This window comes from Amaranthus tricolor, chromosome 1, assembly GCF_026212465.1.
Source record: "Amaranthus tricolor cultivar Red isolate AtriRed21 chromosome 1, ASM2621246v1, whole genome shotgun sequence".
Taxonomy (NCBI): Eukaryota; Viridiplantae; Streptophyta; class Magnoliopsida; order Caryophyllales; family Amaranthaceae; genus Amaranthus; species Amaranthus tricolor.
The window spans coordinates 29,547,289-29,574,193 of NC_080047.1; the positions used below are offsets into that span (position 1 = coordinate 29,547,289).

Genomic DNA, 26,905 nt, shown 5'->3' on the forward strand with positions numbered 1-26,905 from the left:
AAGAAAGATTGTTGAAAATTAAAAGCCAAACAATCCGATGAAAGCAAGTCCACAAAAGCTATCTCCGCCGAAGATAGCTATATTGAAGGTGAAGTATATGATGTTGGTACTCTTGTTGTTACTAGTGAATATAAGGGTGGTGATTCTTGGATTTTGGATTCGGGATGTTCGAGACACATAACTTTTAACTCTAGTTTCTTCTCAACTTATCAAAAGGTTGATGGAAGAAAAGTCACTATGGACAATAAGGCTAGTTGTCCGATAATTAGTGTTGGAGATGTTAAAATTATCTTGTTTGATGGTGTTGTAAGAACATTGACCGGAATCATTCATGTTCAAGGTATGAATAGAAACTTAATTTCCCTTAGTATTCTGGATAAAGAAGGTTTTAGGTGCATTGGTGAAGGTGGAGTTTTGAAGGTTGGCAAGGGTCCTAATTTGTTCTTGAAAGGATTCATTAATGATGGCTTGTATATGCTTGTGGGTTCAACCTTAATTAGTTCGGCTTGTGTGTCCACTACTTTAACCAAGCATAAAAATGAAAATGATACTTCTTTTAATGACAGTTTGAGAATAATTCCAACATACCCCAATGAGTCCATGGGATGTATGGACTTGATTGGTAATTAAATTTCATACTCTTGTGAGCCTTTTGAGGGCATTTTTAGTGCATGTGCTATGTTTATGCACATGTGTTGTTTTTAATTTTTGTTTTTGAGTATGATGTTGTGTAAGTTGTTATATTATGTTGGAGTGAATTAGAGAATTCCATTGACTTGGATGAACTCAAGTCAAGGTGGAGATTGTTATGAATGGTGTGACTTGAGTGCACATTTGATGGGTGCATTCATGTGGTGACTTTTAGGATGGAATCCTGAACCATATCAGCTAGGCTCAAATGGAGATAGCAGCAAAGACTCAAGAAGCAACCCAAGAAGAATTGAATTCAACAACAAGAGCAACAAACACCACCATGTTGATTTTGATGGAGTTTGTATAGCTTCTGATTTTATGCACATTAGGCCATTATCTACACATGACAAGGAGATCAAGATAAATCAAAATAATAAGGAAGATCATGAACTAATTATGGGAAAACAAGGCCAAGAGTTTGAAGCATCAAATGAATACAGAAGACCTGCAGCAACCCAAGATCAGAGACATCAGCAGCCTCTGACCAATTCCATTGACCAGACCACCTTGGCGGGCCTATCCAGACGAACCCTAAGCCCATTTGATGACGTGAAGGACATAATTGGAATCTCCACACCGGAACCTAGCCACCATGGTCCAAAGGTCCTACGCATGATCATTGGAAGCATGTGGAAAAGTGAGGCAAAGGTCACACAGTCAACATGGTCAGTAAGCTCAAACATGCAACAGCTTCTGACCACTGACCAGGCCAGCTTGGCAAGCCCATCCAGACACCACCTGAACCCGTATGCTGACGTGGAGGGTAGGGTTGGAATCTTTGCACAAGGGTCTAGCCACCATGGTCCAAGAGCCCTCTTGAAAGTCAACGGAAAGGCATTGAAATCAGAGCACAAGGTCGCTTAGTCAACAGATCAAGCCAACAGCTACTGCACAGTCTTGAGTATTCTGTTTTAAGCTTCTTAAGCATGTGTATAGGCACGTGTGTAGATATGACCGTTAATAACCGTTAGGCATCCATGTAAATAGCCTACCTCTCATTCCTAGCTCTATATATAGTTGATTCATGCATTGTAATGGACGTTGATTGTTGAATAAAATTCCAAATTTCAGAAAATTTCAAGTGTTTGAATTTTCTCTTCAATTGCTATCAATTGGGTTACTTGGGCCAGTTTGCCCTCCATTGATTGTGCATCCTCTTGATCAGCCTTCAAGATTGCACTTCAATCTATCCAAGAACTTCGATCATTCCATTGATTAATCAAAGGAATTCATCGGGGTTGTCTTGAAAAGAGGCCTGGCAGTCCAGCTCTTATCAAGAAGCTGCTTGTCAGTCTTGGAATATCCCGGTTTGAGTCACGTTTCGATTTGTGCGATTGAATTCATCAGATTAGCACGCATAATCGGATCAAATCCCATAAGTATGTCATGAATGGGTGTGTTAAGTTTTGTCTTAATATTTGTGGTTTATGATGATGATTAAGGTAATGAAGTATGAGTTATTCATGGGAGTTATGGGACTTAATGAAGAAGTTCAAAGGTTTAATTCAAGATGCTCTACAATGAAAACTCGAGCAAAACTATCAGAAACTCACTGAAGGGCCGCTCGACCGGCTCGCTCGATCGAGCGAGCTTCAGAATGGGTCGAGCGAGCATACAGAAGGTAACTAGAAACTTCCTGCAGCCCGCTCGACCAAACCGCTCGACCGAGCGAACCTCTGTTGTGGTCGAGCGAAGTCTCTGATACTCCTAGGATGCTGTTTTTGACTCTTTAAGTATTTGGGAATGTTTCATTATCATTTATTCATAGCTTTAATATACTTAATGTTACTTAGTGTGATCTCTCCTATAAATAGAGAGCTCTTATTCACATTGTAATCATCCACAAAATACACCCCAAGCCAAACACTTGCCTATATCTCTTCTCTATTGTAATTCTCCATATTTGAGAGTTCTGTGAACTCCTTTGATAATATAAGAGATACTACACACCGGAGGACGTAGCCTTAGTTGGGTGAACCTCGTTAAATCTTTGTGTAGTTTTATTGCTTTACTTTCTCCTACAAACATCAATATCATTGATAGCGTAATTTGTTTGTCACTAAACCTCATACATTCGATCTTGGCAATATTGGAGTTTGAAACACATTGTTCGAACTCTAATATAGCATCGTTTTCACATGGTTAAGTCAAATTCATAAATTAACAGCCACTTAACAGAAAAAAAAAAACTTTAAAAGTGACACGTTTGTAATTAGCAAGATAGTTTGGGGTACCATTGAAATTACGAAAAACACGGGACTACCGAAGATAAAGTGCAATAACAGACTATTGATAATATCCCTATATTTTTTGTTGCTACTTGATGTAATGTATAAATAAGCAAGCTAAATTAAACATAGCTCAAGGGTGGAAAACATTTTGGTCAAAAAACATTTGAATTTTAGTTAATTTATTCTAAATTCTGAATAATGATGAATTGAACGAACAATAAAAAAGCTATTTACGTTAAGGACAAGAGCAATGCGAAGACATACTCTAAATATTTTTTCTTTACACCTCAGGACACTTTCTTCCCCAAAACTGCAAAATTGTCAAGTGTACACAAAAGGTATAAGCCTTCTGTAATGATCATCAGTACAATTCCATCTCAATTAAAAGTAATTTTTCTCCAAATCATAGACTCGATTTTACAAAAAACAGCAAAATGAGTGCCTTCACTCAATGAAGTGATCAAGCTGATCGACACTGCTATAAGCCTTCTATAAATATTTTTAGGGGTTTGGGAACACCACGATGTTTGAAAACTAATTTTAATTAAGAAAGACAATGTCGAACACACAGATGAAGTAGGTTAGTAATTTGGTTTTGCTTACCATTGATTTTCAAGGTTGAATCATCCCAAATTCAACCAAATCCCCAAATTCAGAACAAAACTAAAAAATTATATAAAATTTGACTGTAAACTGTACCTAATATGAATGCTTAACCCCAATTTTACGGACTCAATCCCACAAATTAATCAAAGAATATATTTAGCAGCAACAGCAAAAAACAATTCACAAATAATTATAAGTAAAAGATACAAAAGATACAAACTTTAGGTAGTATAATAAAAAAAATCAAGAAAAAAAATCCCACAAAATAAAGAACGAATCGAAAAATACCTCATTTATTCAACATATCGTGTACCGACATTAATAATTTTATGTCGGTTTATCGGTAAATTGGCCAAACAATTTAGTTAAAATGTATAGGCTCGTTTTTCTTAAACTTTCTGGTCTAAAACTAACTTCATATAGCTTTTGGACCACTCATATATTTTTATATTTTTTTTGTTATTATCGATTTTTAATTAATTTACATGTTTAATAGATGGAAATTCCTTATTAAATATTACGAAAAAAATTCATCTAAGTTTTATAAGTTTATCTAGTCTTTTAGAGAACTTATATAGCCCCTGGAACCTTGTTATAATATGTTCAATTTTATTTATTAAATATTTCTTAATTATTGAATTAGCAAATATGTTGACTTTTCCTTCAGAGGATGTTGCCTTGGAGTTTAACTAGACTAGGATTGACTTATAACAAAGTGAAACAGATAACATGGAATCTTGATTAAAATTATATGTACTTGGATGAATGAATCTGATAGTAAGGAAATGTCGAACCATAGACCGACATCCGGCGCCCGGCACGTAGAAATACGGGGTTAGACAGGGGTTCGAGAGAGTCCTATCCTGTATAAGCTTGAGAATAAAAATTAGTGGAGTGATGGCTCCCATCACAGTTAGAGTTTGGAATATGTTCCTCCTCTAGCCATACCCTTACATATATCAAAAAGTCATTATTATGTGAGTTATGCAAATGTGATTTTGGGTCTAAGTAGATTCATTGGATGAACCTTATAGTTACCAGGTGTAGGTGTTTGTAGCAAATATGTTATTTACATTCGTGTGATGAACTTCAAAAATTGTTGAAAGTATTTGAGAACTGGAAATGAGAACCGAGAATCGAGGAACTTAAAATCAAGTTTTGACTTGTAACTTGCATATCTTGTGAATATAATATGATTGTCATAGTATTACATTGTTGAGGAGTTTGTACTCGGCGTTAGGCATTGATTTTGATTCAAACGACTGTCATCCGTATCATGCATGATAGTATTTTATAGGAAGGTTTAGCTTTAGGTTTCGATCCACGCCGTAGCATTTACTATTTATCGAGAAGTTAGCTGCTTTTTGTATCTTTCATGATGACTTGATGATGATGTATCTCTTTTTCTTTTAAGCAAAAAATATTTCTTATCGGATGTATTATTTTACTATTTTATCCTAAACAATTTTAGTTTTTATGATTTGAAGTTTTTAACAATTCGACATTTTGAGATTTCCACAATATTGTTAGTTATTATTATTATTATTATTATTATTATTATTATTATTATTATTATTATTATTATTATTATTATTAAATATTAATTTTGTATCGAGAATGTCGCTACTGTTACATATATTTTTATGAAAGAGGATGGTTGCATCAAAAGAAAGAAAGTTACACATTAAAATTTTTGACTTTGTGTTTCTATTTTACTTCCTCCCCATATTTTCTCTACAAGCTTATTAATGAATGAATCTTGCAAACTCTTTTCATTTAATTTCTTAAATTAATTTTTCAATCTCTTGTTTTTAACATTGTCTAGGTATATAGTGCTTATACTTAGATGGAAAACATTGTATCTCAAAAATGTATTTCAAGTTTAAGCCTAAGCATCAAGTATGTGGAATAACGCTTTTAGGAAAAATATTCTAGTTCCTCAGTTTGGTATCAAGTTTTCTTAGACATTATTGTCTAAAGATCTTTGTTTTGGTGATAGTTATAGTGCAAGTTTATCATCATCATAGTAAGTTTATTTTTTTAGTATTTATAGTAGGTTGTTCTAGACTTGTAATCATCATTTATTTATAATCTCTTGAAGTGATTCTTGATGAAAACAAATCTAACAATCTAAAAATGTTATCTTTAGAAGATGTCGAGTCTTAAGAAAATGACTACTAATATTGTCAAGTTAGAGAAATTTGTGGGTGTGGACTTTAGATGATGGCAAAAGAAGATGTTTTTTTTACTTGCTACACTTAATGTGGCTTACATTGTCTCTACTCCAACGCCAAAAGAAAGGAAAGATGAGATGGTGGAGCATGTTCGCAAGTGGACTAAGTGGGACAACGACGACTTTATTTGTTAGGGTCATATACTCAATGGTATGGTAGTCTCTCTTTTCGATATTTATCAATATAAGTGAAGGTTTAGAGGAGGTCTATTTGTCGATATTTAACATAATGGACCAATTTTAGAAAATGCAACGCATCTACTCCAACCTTAAACACCATGAAATTAATATGGATGAGGACTTTGTTGTGTCTAACATTATTGATAAACTACCTTATCTTGGGGGATATTAAGAAAATTTTGAAACATAAAAAAGAGGACATGGAATTAAACCAAATAGGTACTCATCTCCAAGTTGAAGTGAATATACGGGCTCAAGAAAGTGAGGGAATTAAAAATTTCAATACCTCTTCTATCAATATGGTGGAAAGAAGTCCCACCCATCATGGGGGTAATAAGCAGAAGGGCAACTATGCAAGTACTTCCCAAAAAGGGAAATCCGCAAAGGCCACTAAGTCCGATAAGGAAGGATGTTGGACACGTGGAAAGCTTGGTCACCGTAAGAAGAACTGTTACATTTACAAGTGAAAGGTGAAATCTTTTGAGGATAAGAAAGAAAATAGGTTATGTAGCAATGACCCTACCATGAAAATGTTGTAAGATCACCTACAGCCTAGGGGAACTAACAATCACAAAACAAGAACAAGTGAAGGAATACTAAAAGTATTTTGGGATATGGGAAAGTCGAATGATAAGAAGGAAATTTTGTGCTTTTTTGTTTGTATTTTTGAACAGAAAAATAAAGAAGGATATTTGGCTAAACTCAAAACTCACTAAAAGTCTATTACCAAATTAAGAAACTCTCAAGGCACAAGTGCAATCGAGTATTACACTAAGCATAAGAACTTCTGCAATCACAATTACAATCCAAAAATCGTAAGAACAACAGTGATTTGAAACATGAACATCTCTGGATTTTTATATCCTAAATTCAACAACCTTGAAAAGAACTATAAATGAACTATTTATAGAAAAATAAAATAAGAAAAATAACTACTAAAGTTGTGCTAAAAACCGGTTGCTTTGGGAAGGATGGTAGATAGTTTTTGGACCGGTTGTAACCACATGTTAACCCATGATCTCCATGGTGCATGTTGCAACTTCCCTCCTTGTTCTCCACAATGTACTTCCATGATTGGCATCGACTATGACTCCTAATAACTCCTAATTAAACAATTACAATCGAAAATATTTGCTTTTAAAAAGAAAGCTATCACACGCCTAATATAACCGAAATGATGGACAAATTCTAGCTAACTTAGACTTAAATATAAGACTTTTAAATGCTAAACTAAAAGACTAAAAACAAGACTTTAAATTAAAGAAACTAAATTGATCAACTTTGGCTTGACATTTAATTGCTTGAGTTGTAGCTTTTCTATGGTAGTGTCATTGACATCTTGTATGTTTTTGTTGTATTTGTGAGGTATGCCGCCAACTGGCCGTGGGTCGATTTATTCGTATCCGAACCGCAAACCGATTCGAAAAAAATTTGAACAGGCCCGAATTGGCCAACAATCGAGCTTGCACCCGCTCGAACCGGTATGCTTGGTTGGTTTGGGTTGGTTCAAAAAAGAATTATTCGAATCGCACCCGAACCGTTGAACTGATTCGATTCGAATTGATAAACCACTGAACTGGTTCAAAAAGCCCGAACCGCATCGGTGAACCGAACTGAACCAATTCAAACCATTTAACCGAATCATTTCGAATCACTTAACCAAACCGATTTGAACAATTAAATCGAACCAATTCGAACCGGTCGAACTGAACAATTGAACCAATCCTTCCAATGGCTCTTTTTTTGAATTTTGAATTTTTCCATTTTTCTATAAATACCGACCCAAACATTCACTTATTCCTCACATCTCTTCATCTCTAATTCTCTATAAGAAATTTACTCTCTACTTCTTTTTACAATTAGTAAATTAATTAGTTTCTGATTATTTTCTCTCCAATTAACAAAAAAATTAGTTTTAATTTCTTTCTCTGATCTTTAAGTAACCAAAAAAAAGTCTCTAATTATTTCTTTTTCTTTTTAGCATAATAATTAGTCTTTAATTAGCAATTAAATCATGTCTTCTTTCCTCAAAAAAACTTAAAAAAAAAGTGTCAAAGGTTATTTCCAATGGAAGCAAACATAAAACAAAAGCTTCATCAGATCCATCAACAACACCATCAATTACAAACTATGAAGATGACTTCAATATTGATGATGTTTTGAAATTTGGAGCGCAGTTAGAGGCGTAACTTGACGTTGGAGCAACAACTCCTCTAAATGCCAATAAATCTCGGCAATCATTGGTTGCGTCGGGGTCAGGTGCTCAACGAGTCACCCAAGATACAGGTAAGCTTAATAAATTAATGTTAATGTTTAATTGAAGTGTAGTTGATGTTTGATAAATATATTATGTATAACTAATTATGGTTTCTTTTATATTCTAAGTTCATGAAGTGGAAGAAATTAATTCTGATGATGATGAAGAGGTTGATGAACCTCGTAATTCAATTTGTCAAGGTGGTGGTAGACCTATTTCCTTTATATGGAAATATTGTTCCAAGGTTGCTAAAGTTGACGAGTCGGGCTTTGATGTGTTTTGTGATATGGAAATATAAGACTTTGAAACACAATGACTTGCACTCAGGGCTGATTAACACAGCCACTGTCAAACACAAACACAACCAAGAAACTGGTTCTTGGTATGATTGTGGTGAACTAGTCAGGCTTGGCTTCACTCACCACACCTTTCTAATTCCCTTACACAATTCAAGGATACTTCCTTGTATTGTATGATTTCCTGAGATTCCGGTGATTGCTCCACAACCAAGGAAATCCCAAAGAGATGTTCCACACCCCTTGTAGAACTTTGCACACACAACACTTCTAAAACAAAACTTGTTTTTTGAAATTGAAACTGAATTTTTGTTGACTACTTGAATGTCTATTACAATGAGAACCTATGTATATATATAGGTTTAGGACTTATTACTAGCCGTTGTAAATGCTCATGCCTCATGCACGTGTTCTAACTAACAACTAACAAAACAGAAATCAGAAAACAGCTACAGAAGAAGGCTTTGCTTTCTGTCAGACAGGGCTCCGTTGCTCTCATTTTCTGACACGTGCTTTGACTCCCTTTCCTTGCTTATTGTTTTCTCTTGTATTTTTCCATGTAATCTACCTCTACTTCCCTTAGATTGGCCTGAAAAGTTCTTGCTCCCCTTGTGTTCAGCCCATGCATGCAAGGTAGCTTGGCAGATAGTATGCTGATTTTGTTTTGTTTCTGGCATGAGGTTGTGTGACAGTAATGGTGTGGCTTCCTTGGCTGGGTCTGGGCTTTCCTTTGGGTTTGTATTGTTGACTTCACTTGAAACATCTACGTTTGTTTCAGCATGGAATCACAAAGGACAGTTGTAGTGTTAGTGCAAGCTGGAGCCGATAAACACAACTCCATGGGTATGCAAGTGAAATGCCTAGCACTTGTATGCCTTTCTCTTTTAATAGAAACACAATGATTGATGAATTTAGTAGATATGTGATTGGGGATGAAATGCCTTTCATGCATGGAGAAAGTAAAAACTTTGAATATTTACTAGAGTCTCTTTACAACCACAATTTAGAGCCGTCCCTAGAAACACCCTTAAGCCTCGCACTCTGCAAGTTCTTTATCAAGGAGCTAAGGCTCAATTAATTGGAATGTTTCGTAATTTAGATAATCATGTTAGTTTAACCATTGATACTTGGAGCTCTTGTTTTGGTAAGCCTTATATATGTGTTATCGCCCATTGGATAGATGAGAATTGGTACTTGCAAAAACGTATTATTGCTTTTAAGGTAATGGAGGAGAAACATACCGGTTTGAACATCAACAATCATATGATGGCCATTTGCAAGAAATATAATTTGCGTGATAAAGTATTTTCTATTTCTGTTGATAATGCAACGGCAAACACTAAGGCAATAGAATATTTGATGCATGAATCTTCATTTACTAAGATTTTAATTGGTGAGTTTTTACATGTTAGATGTAGTGCGCATGTACTTAATTTATTTGTTCAAGAAGGTATAAAGAAATTATCACCATTGTTAGATCCTATTTGAATGGTAATTAGGTGGACAAGGAAAGAGAGAAAGTATAAAGGAAAATTTTAAAAAATGTGTGTGGAAGCTGGGTTGCCAAAGAGAAAATTTAGTCTAGATACACCAATACGTTGGAACTCCACCTATAAGTAGTTAACTCAAGCTATTCAATATGGTGAAATTCTGGGTTATTTATATAAAAATCGTATTAATGATCCTACAACCATGATTACAGATGCCCATTGGAGCCTTGCTATTTTAGTTCATAAAATTCTTGTTGTTTATGATCGTGCTACTAAAATATTTTGTTATGTATATCAGCCAAACATTCATTTAGTTATTTTAGAATGCATAAGAATAGTACATGAGATTACTAAAAATATGAGTGTTGATGTGTTAAAGGATGTGCTCCAAGATATGATGGAAAAATGGTTATCATAGTTTGAAAATATTCCTTCTATTTATGGTGTTGCTTGTATTATTGATCCAGCTGTTAGGGTAGAAGGTTTACGTAAATTGTTACAATTTTATTATGTTTCTCTCAATCAACCTACTTATGATGTTGATGGTTATATTGAATCATGTAAGAGAATTTACATGACCTTTACAATTACTATGCTTCTATATATAACTCAGAGACTTCAAGTAACAATGCACCATTTGAAGGTTTACAAACGTATGATCCATATATTTCTAATATTCTCAATAGTCCAAAATCGATTTGCTACATCTTCTAGCTCCACCCTTCAATCCATGGAAGTAGATGATTATTTGTGTAATCAATTTGAATTTCAAGAAGATCACGAAATCCTAAAATGGCAGCGATAAAAATCCGGTGAATTTCTCATTTTGGCTAAAATTGCAAAGGACATCCTTGCAAATCCAGCCTCCACTATTGCTTCGGAGTCTACTTTTAGTGCAGGTAGAAGAGTTTTAGATGAAAAGAGGTCTCGACTTGCTCCAGATACCATCCAAATGTGCGTCTGCAAAAAGGATTGAGATCAAGCTGATAAAAGAACACAAGGCTTAAGGAATGATAATGATCAAGACGCTGATGACCCGTTTATGCTGATGGACACGGATTAGACTTTTTCAACAACAAACAACTACAACAAAAAAGATACGTAAATAGAACTACGTGGACTTTGATTCCTTCGGGATACGTAGGCAATTTAGTATTTATACTAAGTCCAAGTCCATTCCCCCTCTTTTTATTTACTCTCTAGTTAATACGTTAATTATGTATTATTTTTAATTTTGTAGAATATTTAAAAAGATAATAAATTAGTGTATTGATCATTATTTATTGTATTTATTTTTTTATTGGTTAATATGATAAATATTTATATATATAAAAAAATAATTTGAATTTGAACGAATTATTTAGCATCGAACCTTGAATCAGTCGTGAACCGAACCTTGATTCGACTCGAACCGAAAAAAGGCTCAGTCGAACCGAAACTAGTTCACGATTGGTGGGCTCGAACCGGAACCGAATCGGAATCGGTCATGAGCGGTTCAGGTTCAGGTTCAAAAAAGTTTGATCCGAACCTGTGGCCGATTCGTACCGAACCATGGCCATCTCTACCACCAACAAAAAGGTAATACTTCACAAGTCGATTTAAATTTCGGTCTGGATTTAATTCAAAATTATTCCATTTTGAATTTTGTGTAGGGTGAAGTAACACTGTGGATTGAGTCGAAGGCCTCAACGCATGTTTGTAAGGATACATACTTGTTCAAGACTGTTAGAGCAAATGCTCTTCTAATGAAGATTTTAATCTACAAATAATGATAAAGATTGCAAAATGTAAAGATAATCAAGCACACCAAAAATTGGAAGGTGGAAAAATCCTAATATCAAATTGATATTAGACTATAAAACCCACCTAATGAATGAAGACAATTTATTGATTTGAGTTCTTGATTATATACCAATCCACCTCTAACAATGGAAAATGAAAAACTATAGAGAAAACAAAGAGAAACTGAAAACCCACATTTCTTACTTATGAACCCTAATTTGGTTCCTTCTCTATCTAGAGCAATTCTCTCTCAAATGAGGATTACAAGTGTATACAACGTGTTTCTCTCTCATCTCTTTTACAAATGATGTTTACTTGAGTATTTATAAGGCTGAGGAAGCAAGGGAACAACAAATCCAAATGATTATAGGAGCACGCTGAGCAGTTGCTGAAAAAGTGAAAAAAATAAGACATTTGAACAACTTATTTCCCAAAATAAGCTTCGTGAAAACTTATTTCCCAAAATAAAGCGTCCGTACATCCAGACCACAGCTTTGGGTAAGTCGCGGTTAGTAACAGCGAAAGAAGGAAAAAAAAATAAAATTGGCTAAGTCGCTGTTACTAACAGCGACTTAGATGCTTTAATTTTTTTTTTTTATTTACGAAGTAAAGTAGCCGTTGTTAATTAGAAAAATAGCCGTTAGGAACTTGAAAATAGCCGTTATAATGATGTTCTATAAATAGCTCCTTCATCTCCCATCTTTCATTATATCAATTCTACATCATTCTTCTCCTCTTAATTTCTAAAGGTAACATTATGTATTATGTTAGTTTTACTTTTAATTTTTAAATGTTAATATAATTTTTGAAAGTTCATTTACGTTACTATATTATATGTATTATGTAGATGTCAAAGGAGCATTGTATTGAAGAGCTTTGTGATTGTGGTTATGAAGTTGAGATTAATACAGATTGGAGCGACTTTGATCCAGGGCGTGAATTTGTTGCTTGCCCTTTCTACTTGGTTGACGGATTAGGATGCACATACTTTAGATAGATTGCTCCGGAGGGTACGAAATGGCAGAGAGAGTTAATAATACGGCTTGAAAAGGAAAAAAAAGAGCTCAAAGATGAGGTATTTAATCTAAAGAGACAAATGGATGATATGGCGCATAGGAAAGAAGTGACTGAAAGGATTATGAGAAAGTTTAAGAAGCCTTGTTAGTTAGTGACGGTAGTTTAACTTAACGAATAAAGTATGTAATTTGATATGAATTTGTTGAACATGATTGCAATTGTGTTGAATGTCCGATAGCAACATCCCTATTTGAATATGATTGGTTGTTTGTTTTTGATTAAATTCATACTACATTCTTGGCGGAATGATTCATCGCCGAAAAGTCTGAGTACTTAACATCAAGGCAACGATAATAAACGTTTGCTAATACGATTAAAATATATACATGTACACATATATTACAAAGTATACACAAAAGTCAATATGTTACAAATTCTGAATATGTACAAGTGTTGAATATATACAAAATGTCACTAATCTTCAAAATATACAAAAACTATTGTAATGCTAATCCTCCTCCTGTACCCTGTCTAATTGTGACGGTTTACGACGCCTCCTACGATAGTAAGATGCAGTCGCATGACGCTCGGGTAGGGAAGGGGATTGATAGTGTGATGATGTGGCACCCTGTGAGGACCCGGCACCGTAGTCCGGGCACGTTAAGTCAACCTCCTCAAGATGAACGTCGGGGTGATGAGGAGATGACTCGTACTCGTACGTAGTGGTGTGGGGCGCAGTCACTTCTGGAATGAAGTGTTGAAACTGCGTGCCTAGAAGTATGCCTTGGGCAATCTTCCGTACGGGCTCCTCTTGGGAGGAGCTGATGACTGATGCAATGCCCTGTGCCTGCAGTAAGACTTAATTATTAATGAAATGTTTAAAGTGTAAGTTGTATGGATAATAATCAATGTTGAAGAATACTTACAAAGTGTGTCATCGCCGGTGCTGCGGGATTGTACTGGGATGCCGCCATGATACCTCGTGGTGTCATCCATCGACGAGTAATGGAGAGGAACCACAGCATGTAATCCGCCGTAGTAGGTGCGCCTGCAGCGTCGATCGGCGCACCTTGGGCTAGCAGCTCTAGCCTGTGCTCCCAACGACCGACATGGCGCCAGTTGACCTCTAGCCAGTTCTTGGGTTCCCGACCCTTGCGAGAGTGGTGGAGCTCCGCTTCTATGTCACATGGAGGCGGGATGCCCTGTACCATCCCAAATTGGCGCAGTACGCGCTCAGGGAGATGCACTTCGACTATGTCGAAGCAGATCAGAGGTACAGATGCTCTCCACGCCCCTGACAATATGCCCGAGTGCTGAGGCAATGCAGCGTATGCCTCAGGGGGGTAAGGGTCCCATAGAAACTAAACGTGATAATTCGATTAATAAATTACTCATTGTGATACTTATAAAACAAGTTGTGGTGAAGTTGTTACCTGGTCAGCACGTAATAGATCGAGTTGATCGCGGTAGAACCCCACACCCGATCTAGTGTGGGTCCTTGTTCGTCTTTCAAAGGACCACCGCGATCCATATGGCACATGCGGGGGAGGAAGCAGTGGTGGCGCAAATGCACCACGTCCCACACTCCTCATCGGTTGACCAATGAGAACATGCTCCCATGCCCAAAGCTATGAATTACCATTATAAGTAAGTAAAAGAGGTACAACAATATATAATAAATGAAACAAAACGGTAACATGTAAACTTGTTATTACCTGTAGAATAATAAGGGGCCCAGCGATCTCCTTCACGTTCTTCCGTGAAGCTTCACAAAGTCTCCTGTACAGATACGCTAGGGCTGCCGAACCCCAGCTGTACCCGGAGATGACCTCCCATGGCGCATCAAGCAACGTCAAGTACAATAGTTGTACTCGATTGCCAGTCTTGTCGGAGAACAAGACAGCACCAATCAGATAAAAGAGATACGCCCTAGCGTATCTCTCAACGGTGGCGTCATCAGCACCTTCAGGGAGTTGCGAGAAGTTTTGTGCAAGCCATGTTACGCGCAGGCTACTCCCTTTGGTTACCTCAGCCGGAGGTCGGACTCCTAATAGTCTTTGGACTTTGTCTTGCCAGCTTTCGAATTGGCGTGCATCGATGCACACGGCATGTCCCTCGATGGGAAGCCGTGTAAGCACAGCTACGTCAAGTAACGTGACGGTAGCCTCACCTATAGGTAGGTGGAAGGTATGAGTCTCCTGGCGCCACCGCTCGACTAAAGCCGTGACTAGCGCTCGATCGACTCTCCCGTACGCGATCAGGTGGAAGTCATGCAACCTCGCAAGCTGAAGGTACGGGACGATCCGTGCGTCAATCGCCCACGGAGCTGAATCGGGATGCCTGGTGTATATGGTTTCCGTATCGGACACCTAAATCCAAATATTATGTTAGCTTCAACTTAAAGAAATATGAAGTACTAAATTAAAAAGGGGTAAGTTCAATGACCTGTACATATCGGACACCTGAATCTTCCCATGTACCATAGATGGACAGAAGGGCTTGCTGTTTAGCACACCATGCCCGCTTATAGGTCACTTCGACACCGAATTGGTCTTTCACCATTTGACGCACAACAGAGACCTTCATTGATGGATCTTGAGCAACACAGTTTCTAATAAGATTGTTAATCACGGAAGATGTCAAATGAATGTGCCCAGCTGACACGTTTTCAGTACTTAATATACAACCCCCATGCTTCCCTTTATACGTAACAATCTCCCATGATGGTGAATAGGAGCTCTTCCTAGCCCTAAGCCTCCAACCACACCCTCTCTTACACTTCAAGGTGATTTGAAGTCTCAGTTTGGTACTCAACGTTCCTACGAATATGATACAATCTAACAGCGTCCAACAACGCATCCTTGTTATCAAACATCATACCCTTTTGAAACTCTCCTTCGTCGGTGTAGGTTATATCACAATCCCAAGACCTCTAAGAATTGTCCTCAATGTGTTCATCTAGAGGGGGAACCAGTGCATAGGGTGTAGGGGCAACGATTGTTGGAATGTTTCCTAAAGTCATGTCATTAGCTAGAGCCTCCTCGTCAACACCCACATCATCCTCAGAAGGAGCTTCAACGAATTCATTACTCTCACTAATAACATCATCCCAAGGCTCATTTGTATCTTCTAAGTTACAAGTATCATCATTTGTGACTTGAAATTGACTTTGATTGGGATCATTAGAAGGATAAGATGAAGATGGCATAAAGGGATTTTGGGTTTCTTGGGTAGGGAAGGGCGTATGAGAAGGAGCAGAAGGAGTTATATTCATGAATGCATTTGTTTCCACAACATTGATATATTCATTCCCTAGGGGTACCTCTTCTACATATAACTCTAAAGAAGGACTAGGGGTAGACCTTGAATACTCCCACATTGCATCTATAGCCTCCTCATCCTCAACCGAAAAAGCTAACAAATCTCCACTAAGATTGTACTTAAAACTTAAATTGACAGTACTTCTTGTAGTGTCAATACCAATCCTAGAGCATATAAAATGTTTAAATTCATTCAAATCCATGTATGAATTGCATGCAAACAGTTTACGTCTTCCCCCAACATACTTAACATTGTTACTAGTTGATCGTATTAAACCATTCCAAAAGCATACAACAGTCACACAAAATGAATCCATTTCTACAACAACACAATACAAAATCAACATCACCATCGTGTTCATAAATATATTACCACTACACATTTTAAATTCAACAACAAATTCTCGAACAAACTATTAATTATGAAGATCAAGGCAAATAATAACTACATTCGACATATTCGTAGAGCTTAATTCTAAATGACCATTATACATGACATACATTTTAAAATCAACTCCAAATAGAAAATTTTAAAATTGAACAATAATTAGTAAATTCGTACTTGAAACAATTGCAACAATTCAACAACAAGTTGAACAACAACACCAAATAAAAACGTACCGCAATAAACTGTAGATGAACAACAATTAGTAAATTGCAAGTATATGAACCTACATTAATGGGAAAGTTCATTAAAATTCACTAAACCCTAATTTTCCAAAAATTGAAAAAAAATCATAAAAAAAATACCTTAATTCGATGTAGGAAGATTATACAACAAATTAGTGGTACCAACTTCGACTTTGATGAATTTAGTTGAAAGATTGAATGTGATTTTAATGGAGGATAAACGAGGGAGAAGAAAGTGAAAAACGCGAACTGAAATGAGGAAGAAGCAGAAACTGGAAAAATAAAACGACTTAAGTCGCTGTTACTAACAGCGACTTAAGTCTTTTAATTTTTTTTTTCCTTTTCTCGTTGTTACTAACAGCGACTTATCCAAAGCACTGGTTTGGATGTACGGACGCTTATTTTGGGAAATAAGTTTTCACGGAACTTATTTTTAGAATTAAGTTGTTAATAATCTTATTTTTTTCAAATTTTCAGCAGTTGCTTAGGGCCCCACTTTCGGAGGCCCACAAATATTTTCCACTAAAAATAGTATGTTTTTGTACGAATAGCAGCGTACTTTTACACTATAATTATCTTCTACCAAAACTCCAATTTCCCATTACCAACCCTTCAAATTCATCCTGCCATTTATTTATATTTAATCCCTATAATCAATTTTTAATTCTCCATACTCTAACTAATCTCTCTCCATTCTTCGTTCTTCTCTCAAATCCGGGTTAATTTTTATGGTTTATCTAAAAAATAAATTTGATATTTGAGCTTTAGATACAAATACTTTTAGGGTTAGTGTCAGAGATAAATTTGGAGACTAACGGTCCGTTTGATTAGTGGTATTAAATGGTGATATTGAGAATGATTTATAGTGTAAAATTTCATCAAAAGTTCTATATCATTTTCATAGTAATGAAGCTTTGATTACAAAAAGTTTTTTTATTTACAAATTTCCATTAACACCTAATACCATCTTTTCCAATGGTAATGCATTGGAATGAATTTTATGAAAAAATAAGATGATTAAAGTTAGACAAAAACATGGCCATTAAGGTATCAAAGAGATTTTTCAAGAAAATTTTACACTAATTTTTCATTCTCATTATCACCGTTTACTACCACCTATCAAACAAACCTAAGTTTTTTGAATTTGATTAGTAATATTCACGGTTGTATGGGCAACTCTACCACTTTTCTCCAAATTTTTGTATTTTAATTGCATTATTTTGTTTGTTTATTTATGTATTCTCCCTTTTGAGTAATGATTCATGTATTTGTTGCGATTAATTATTGTTCTATTTTTTCATTACATTGTGTGAAATTATGTTTTACATTGCATAACATTTTAAATTATTCTAATTTCAAAATAATGTGAAATGTTTAGAGTTGAGCGTTTAATTTTATTTTATTTTATTTTTTTTTTTTTAAAAAAAAAGGAAGTTAAGTTAGACTCCTGCGACCTCCCATAACCTTATCCAACCATAAAATAACGATGATGTCATATTCACAAGTGTGTTTGGCGAATATGCAAAATAGAAGTATGAGTAATAAACGTGTAAACTAATCATCTCATCCAAAATCTACTCCTCTTAAAAGTCCGAATCAGAGCTGACGACATAAAGACAAATCTAAATCTCCGTCAAATTCCGTTACCCTTACAGTTAGTTACGACAAAAAGAAAAAATGACGGTGTTTACTAATCAGCCGTCCCAAGATGTGATAGGCATAGCACGGGGTTAGCTGCAACGTAAGAAAGAAAGTATTTTTTTATTTTTTCAGTTTGGTAGCTCAAATCTTTTCTCTGCCCTATATAATGAAGTTTTTGGTTGAAGGGTTAAATTCAGATATACATCTTCCATTCTACTCATTTCTAATCTTCTTTCTTACCTATATTTTTCAGACAAATCAATTGGTAATTGTATGGCTGCTAATTCCAGTTGCCGTGTAGTCACTAGCTTTGGTAAGCGATTGCTGACTCAGATCGTTACTCAGTCTGGTTCAACTCACTTCATTTCTGCTGCTTTTCCTCTTTTAAGGTATAATTTATTTTACAATCTATTTTCATTTTCCATGGAATAATAATGGATGTAGCTTTTTTGATTTTTATTTTCTTTCATATAATCTGTTAACAATCTACAAGTGTTTGTTTGTTCCTCTGTTTTACGTCCATTTAAGGACTTACTTTAAATGATGTACATCTGGCAATCTGGATGATCATTCTGCCAACTTTAGCTTTAAATAATTAAGTGGGGGTTAAAAAAGGTCGCTGGGTTTTGGTTTTTAGGTGATTCCTCTTATTTTGGATATTTAGAAAAGTGTCAAATTACTCCCTCAGTTTTTTTTTTTAATTTACTTTTTTTCTTTTACGTATTTTAATGTCAATTTTAAACTTTGGTATCTCAAATTATGCATAATAAAAAATTGTAAAAATTACATATTAAAATTCTATACATTAAACCGAATCTAACGAGATCTCACATGAATATATTTTGTCTTGAATATATACTTTAAAAATCAAAATTAAACTTCTCTTTCATGAAGTGAAAAAACTTAAAATGAACAAACAAAAAGAAATTGAGGGAATATAATTTTTAAAATTTTATTAATGTGTTTTGATGTTTTATGAAGAATATTTATTTAAGCTATTATGAGTTGGGTAAATTTGGTTTTGTATTGTTAGAATGTAAATGATAAATTTGTTATTAGAGAAAATAAGATAATCTAGAGTTAACTGCATCCAAAATTTCATAAAATTTTGATTATAAAATTAATTAACTAATAATAAAGGGAGTAGCACATTATGCTTATACATCGTTAATTTACGTCACTTTAATTTTATACATCGTTAATCTACGTCACTTTAATTTTTTGAGGTGGGATCATATTTTTAAAATTTTCCATCATTCAGCAATAGTTGGTAATATAATGAATTTTCACTCCTGAAACCTTCTTCTAACTTCAAAATATGTATTTTAATTTTTTTCTTTTTTTTTTTGTTTGAAAAATAATACCCCTTCTGGACTAAATTTTAGAATCTTTTGTGAGGTTTATTTTGGAGAATTTGAAAAAAATAAGACAATTGAACAATCTTTTTCCTAAAATAAGCTCCGTAAAAACTTAATTCCCAAAATAAGCGTCCGTACATCCAAGCCTAGCCTCGTTGTTACTAACAGCGACTTAAAAAAATATTTTTTTTTTCAGTCGCTGTTAGTAACAGCGACTGATCCCTTTTATTTAATTTTTTTTTTAATGTTTCGCTGTTAGTAACAGCGAATGTTCCCAAGACTAGGCTTGGATGTGCGGACGCTTATTTTGAGAATTAAGTTTTTACGGAGCTTATTTTGAGAAAAAAATTGTTTAATTGTCTTATTTTTTTCAAATTTTTTGGGTAGAACTTAAATCAAATTTTTTTTCGTACTTTCCTAGCTTTCATTAGTTTTCGCCTTTTCGGCGTTCTATACTTTCTTCATTTGTTAATTGTTACTCTGTATGTTTAAAGTGGACCTTTTTTTTATTCCTAACACAATAATTTCATTCTTTTCCGCTAAATTTCAGAAATTGTAAATTGTTTTAATAAAAACTTTTGTTTCTATTTCAAGGATGAAATTACAACCATATTATATTTTTTTAAAAGAAGTCATTCCATAAATGGTCTCTTTTTTTTCAAAACAGAATCTAATGTTGAATAAGTTACCCAATAGTGACTAGTTCAATAATTAAATAATTAATTATTTAATTAATTTTTTAATGTAATTATGATTGCATACAGTCAATGTAATCATACAGTTTTTTAAATAATCAATTTTTAACTATTTTCTCTATTATTATGAGGACTTTACATTTTTTTAAATATAGAAGTAATAATAATACTCACTAACACTACAAATTCAATTTCTTATTAATGTGTTCATCACATAGTCAACATAAATAAAAAGATAAAAGGAGTACATAATCATATTATATTATATTATACCTAATAATAAAAATATTAGAAAATGACAAATATTATCTTTAGAAAGGCTTGACAAATAAAATTATTTTAGTAGATGATAGTTGCTTATATGATTATATTTACCTAATTTATAATTTGATTTTTTTTTAAAATTAGAGCTAAATTAGGTAAAGTATCTATATAATTTATCATACCAATTAAACACACCTAACATAGAATTTGATAGGTTTAATTGAATAAAAAGTGATGTATTCATAAATAATTTAAAAAAAATTACTCTATCTGTTCTCTAATGTTCTTCCCATTTGGAATATTCCTCCTTAAGAAGAAAAAAATTTAATTAATGTTTTTGACTCATATTTAGAAGATAAAATATATTCATGTGAGATCTTGTTAGATTCGTCTTAATGTATACTTTTTTATTAAGTATTTTTTATAATTTTTTATTATGTGTATTTAGAGATATTAAGATTTTTAAATTTACATTGAAAACTGTGCAAAAAGTAAATAAAAAGAATAAAAAGAAACAAAGGGCGTAGTATTTATTTTTTACTTTGAAACAATTATGTATTCTATTACTTTAATCTTGATTGTATATACTTAAATAATTCTTTAAAGTTATATTTTTATCTATGTAGACTAATAAATTTATATATTGCACGAGTTTTTATACTAGTTAATTATAAATGAGTTAAAATAAAAATACTGAGCTGCAGCGAAACAACATGGGAGCCGCTAGAGGCCCAAGCCCGAAGATCTGTTTTGAAGTCTAGTTTTGTGCTTTATTTTTCTAGTTTGCCCTATAGATTTTCTTAATATTATATTGTTAGTAATAATTGCTTTATTTTTTTTAAGCACCCTTAATTAACTTTAATTTTCTGGCTAATGAATTTGATTGGATTGAATATACTATTAATTTATTTACAAGTTAATTCCTAAAAATATGTTCATTCGATTACTTTCTTTTTATAGAAATTTGGGTTGTAAATAAGTGGATGGAATTGCATTTAAAAAAAAAAAAAGCGGATGGAACTGTGTATCTAAGACGTTTCTAGATGAAATGAGGAATACGTTACGTGTTAAATCATATTAATTAAAACATTATTAAGTTGATAAATGTAGTAGTGAACGGGTAGGTGGAATACAGCTTAGTAGGTGGTGGGTGATCCAATCTATCTTAAATTCTTTATAATTTTGGATTAAGCTTTTACAAATAATGATTCATCCACTCCCATATAATACTTTGGTTAACTAAATGATCATTACCAACGTTGCAATCAAGTGCTGTAAATAGTTAACTGTTAAGACAAGTTTCGTGTTGTTAGACTTTAAGAGTTAGAATACATAACAATAAAACATAGTAAGCTCCGTCCTGTCATCATATTTGGATCGATAATGATGCACATTCTATGATCGGAACTAGTGGTGAAGATAACCGTAAACCAAACAAATCCAAACATTTGGACTTTTTATAAATTGGTTTGGTTTTGAATGGAAAATTTCAAAATCAAAATTTTTTTGTTTGGATTAGGTTTGAGCATACTAAAATTCGAAAATCAAAATTCTAAACCGATTTAAAATAGAAGGTCACTTTTTACATTAAGTTAAACTACTTATTGAGTGAATCTTGTGCAATTTGACATACAAATAAAAAATTTTAAATGGCCATATACAATAATAGCATAAGCAATCTTTCAACAATAATATACCTCAACACAATAATAAAAATTTATTTTTTCATTCCCATTTTTGCATCTATGAATTTAAAATCTAATTTGATTTCCAGATTAAATTTCTTTTAGTTGAAAGTTTGGTTTGGATTGGTCTGCAAGTCTAACTGGAAATAATTTAGTTTGAATTGAAAAATCAAAAACCCAAATAAATTTGATTTGATTTGGTTTTACGAAAAACCAAACCGCAAACCGAACTTTCACCTCTAATCAGAATGTTTTAGTTCCCTAACCTTTCATTATATATCGTACTTGAAGCGGTAATGCATGCTTAAACATAGAACTAACCAAGGGATAACAAATTAAAGGGCTAGTGACCATCAATTTTAGTCATTTATAGTTATAATCAGCACCTGGCCTCGGCCCCGGCCATAGTTATTTTTGTAATTAGCATGCTTGACATGCAAAGCAATTCATTAGTAGGGATGACTTGTATAGTTTTCCTTTGTGATTTCGTATTCATGTAATTCTTGCTAGTCAAGCTATTCTTTACCATTTTCACTTGTTTTGCTACATGTTCTTGTGAGATGCGGTCTCTTAGTGAGATGACCTCAAACAAAGAGTCTATATTCTCAAAATATATAGAGACGGACTATATATTCTCAAAATATATAGACATGGACTATTATCCCATGTATGAAGCGCGTCTCTCGGTAAGACCGTTTCATGTGATAATTTGTGAACAAGCTAGTGTTTTCCTTATATGTGCTAGCGTAATGTTTTGATTGTCAAATGCCGATGTGTGAATGACTTGATAATTAGGATCGGATAGGACATATTGGTTGAAAATTTGGTAGGATATTGAAGTATGTTCCTTTCTTATGCTCCAATCAGATGGTTATGATAAATTGCAGGAGGTCACTGCATTCTTCGGTGTATGACAAAAACATCGATGATCAAATCCGCCCAGTTGTGGTCCCAGATGATGTTATCCAGCCTCAGTCAGAAAAGTATTGGGCTCCAAATCCAAACACAGGAGTCTTTGGACCTGCTGCTGCAGAGCAAAACACGGCTAGAGCCATGGGTCGTGGCTTCTATGTGTCTTCCTCACATGGTGGCACAGAGTCTGTGCTCGAGCAGAAGGCATTTATACGACCTCTTGAGGATCTCGACAAGCCCCAGCACCCTTAATACCATGTGATGATAAAGCTGCCATACCTAATCGATATAATTAATATTGTAGAATGCATGTTGGTGAGCTAGAAGCAGGCTACTTATATATCTTAAGTTTTAGATCATGAGAAGCCTCAGCGTTGTAAATGAGAAGTCTTGGATTGTAATGTTGCTTTGAAGACTGTATTTTCGATATAAATGTGATGTACTGTATTGTTTCAATTCAACGCCGACTTGCTTAGATAAGTATATATGAATTAGCATTTATATATATTGTTGTCATTTAGAGCGTATAATGGTCATCGGAAATTAAATTAAATAAATTAATTTGATAATATCCCAAGGTTGCAAAGTTTGTGTTTTTAGCAAAAAGTAGTGTTCACGAATCGTGAAACAACTCGTGGGTCGCGAGAAAGAAAGGAAAAACTACTGTTTTGTGGGAGCAGCAGGTCGCGCCTCGCGACCTAATGATGCATATATGGGATGAACGTTCCAAGAACACGAAGAACTCTTCCAAGAATCAATGTCAACCCTCAAACCGGACTCAAGACACACGCACAATATACTCCTTCTGCCTGATCAATCAAACAAGAAGGTTGGCCAGGACAACTTTAAAGAGTGGCCCTTGTACCGTGGATAGAGACAAATCACCCACACTGGGTTGCTTGGCCTCTTCCTCACACTCCAATTGAAAGACTCTCTCTCAATCTTTGTGGAATTAACCTGAAAAGATCACTTTGCTTTGCCTCACAAAGTCACCTCTCAGAACAGTAATTGAACAACAATTACTTTGAATGAAAAACTTGTATTGATCAAAACTGAGTTTATGTTACAATGTGCATGCCCTTTATATAGAGAGCTATCAACGGCTAGTTTTAGGAGCCTAACAAACTACACTAACTCCAAGCCTATTATTAAAACACGTGTACAATTAAGGAAATTAAAACAAAATCCTAATTATGCTTCCAGCCTATTCCTGTCTGACAGGGGACCTTCAGCTCCCTTTCTTTGTGTCTTGCTGGGCTTGTTGGGAGGCACTTAAGGGCTTGATGGAAAGGTCCATGTATAGAGATTCCAAAACTACCCTTAGTGTATCTTGGGATGCTCAGGTTGACTCTGTGGAAGGACCTCAAGGTCAGCTGCTCAATGGACGATGGCTGGCAGCTTTAATTGCCCTCTGAATCAACCATTATCAAATGTCAAGCGAACAAGCGACCTTGGAGCTGGTCTTGTTGGCTCCATGAGGCCTCTCCGTGCTAACTCTGGGTTTTGGCTTCTTCTTTCATGTCTAAAGATGCCATCCCTTAGATTATCATGCTCAAACATACACCAAGCTAGGCGTTCTATTGCTCGCAAGGTGGGCTGGCAGGAAGGTGGTCGTCCTGCATTCTGTTGAATAAAATGCTCGTTTCTGTTTTGCTCAAATATTGTTGTGATGTTCTTCATTGTTTCCTCCTGGTTCCTTAGTGTTTGGATACTCTTGTTTAGTCTTGATTGAAGTTGGTCTTCCTCATTTGATGCATCCAAATCAGTAGGTGCAATAGTAGAGGAATTGATCAAGTCAGTATGTGTTGGTTTAGCCATGCATTCTTCTTGGTTTGCCTTGACTTGTGGATTGTCACTATCATGGTCCAATTTTGGATCACCTAACTTGCGGCCCACAAGTTTTGCGGATTCTTCTTTGAAAAGTTAGTTTATCCGTTTGTTAGTTATTTATAATGTAACTTCTAACGGTTAAATATGGTTATATTAACCAGATATATTGGGATGGTTTGGTTCAAAGACGATATTAGTTCGTGAACCAATCTTGTGTCTCATCGAGTAACATGTTGTTTCGTGAAATGGTGTAAGTTATTCTATAAATATAGAAGGCTTGTGTGGTTATTTTCTAGATATGAAAATTTCTGATTTCTTTTCTTCTCGAGCACTTTACATAGAGAACTTGTAATCCTCGATTGTAATTTTTCATATCTTCTTCCATTTAAGTTTTCCTTATATCATTCTAGACTTCGTGTACTAGGAATTTAGTGTAATTCTTTGTATCTCAGAATATATTTCCGGTTTATTCCCAAGCACCGTAGTAGGGAGGAAATGATGTTTTAGGAAAGAGCATCTCGCCTAGAATTAATATCAAGTTCAAACAAAATCTTCTTGTTACTTTTTCGGGTTTGAAGATCGGTTTCTCAGAGTTCTCGGTGGTATACATAAGCATGGTTCTTGATTGTCATATGTAATTTGTTTCCTTCGACAAACTTATAACTTTATTTTATTGTTTATTTAATAAATAAAGTAACATATTTCAACATATACAATATGCTCAAAGTAACATATTTCAACATATACTAGTATATGCTCATACTTTGTTTTAATGATAATATAAAAGTAATTGATCCATTTCTTCATTAAACAAAAATTGTTTAGCTTTAATTATTGTTCGAGTCAAATGAAAACAAAAAAACAAAGAAAGTTAAACTATGAATTTTGTGGTACATGGTACACTGACAGGGGCGGAACTGAAAAATAAACAAGAGACGTAGATAATTTTTTTAAAAAATACAATCAATTGGGTTGAAAAAATTACATTGAACAATAGCTGATTAAGTTAATTACCTTTAAACAATCAATCAAGTATACAACTTTTAAATTTTGTAACTGTTTAATTACAATTATCAATTGCTAAATAGATAATTAGATAATTAAATTAAAAGATTACATTTATTTTAAAGCCCTAATTTTACCTAAGAATTAATAAGAAAACTAAAAGCCCTAAATTATCTTAATAGATAAACATTTAAGTTACAAAAGCCTTCTAGCCAAAAAAAAAAAATTATAAAAGCCCTAATTTTAAAACAAAATAGATAAACTCATAAACAAGATTAAAATCAACAAATAGAAATAGAAATATAAAGCCCTAATTATAGAAAAAAGAAACTCATAAACATACAGTGTACTGGATTTGCTGACTTACTACTGCACCTGTCGAGTGTCGAGTGTCGAGTGTCGATTGTTGATGATGCCTAACTTGTTGTTTCGTGATTCGAAGATGGGAGGAAAGGGAAGGTTATTTTTCTGAACATTGGAAATGGGTGGAGAGGCTACTGTATTTTCTGAATATGGGAAATGGGGGGAGGCTACTATTTTTCTACTATTTTTTCGGCTTTTCTAATTTAATAACTTAACCTTTGCATTCGACCATCCAATTTTTCATTCCCCTTATTAGAAAAATAGTAGCCTCCTCCCATTTTCCATATTCAGAAAATACAGTAGCCTCTCCACCCATTTCCAATGTTCAGAAAAATAACCTTCCCTTCCCTCCCATCTTCGAATCACGAAACAATAAGTTAGGCGTCATCAACAATCGACACTCGGTAGGTGCAGTAG

The 26,905-nt window shown here is 34.3% G+C and overlaps 1 protein-coding gene across 1 annotated transcript; it reads left to right on the forward strand.

Moving 5' to 3' along the window:
• Positions 1-18,517: 18,517 nt before the first annotated feature.
• LOC130822914 (late embryogenesis abundant protein At5g17165-like) lies at positions 18,518-23,751 on the forward strand. The gene is made up of 2 exons (XM_057687693.1): positions 18,518-18,765; positions 23,266-23,751. Exons 1-2 carry the CDS (start codon positions 18,650-18,652, stop codon positions 23,540-23,542), a joined length of 393 nt encoding a protein of 130 aa, XP_057543676.1. The 5' UTR covers positions 18,518-18,649; the 3' UTR covers positions 23,543-23,751.
• Positions 23,752-26,905: the final 3,154 nt, after the last annotated feature.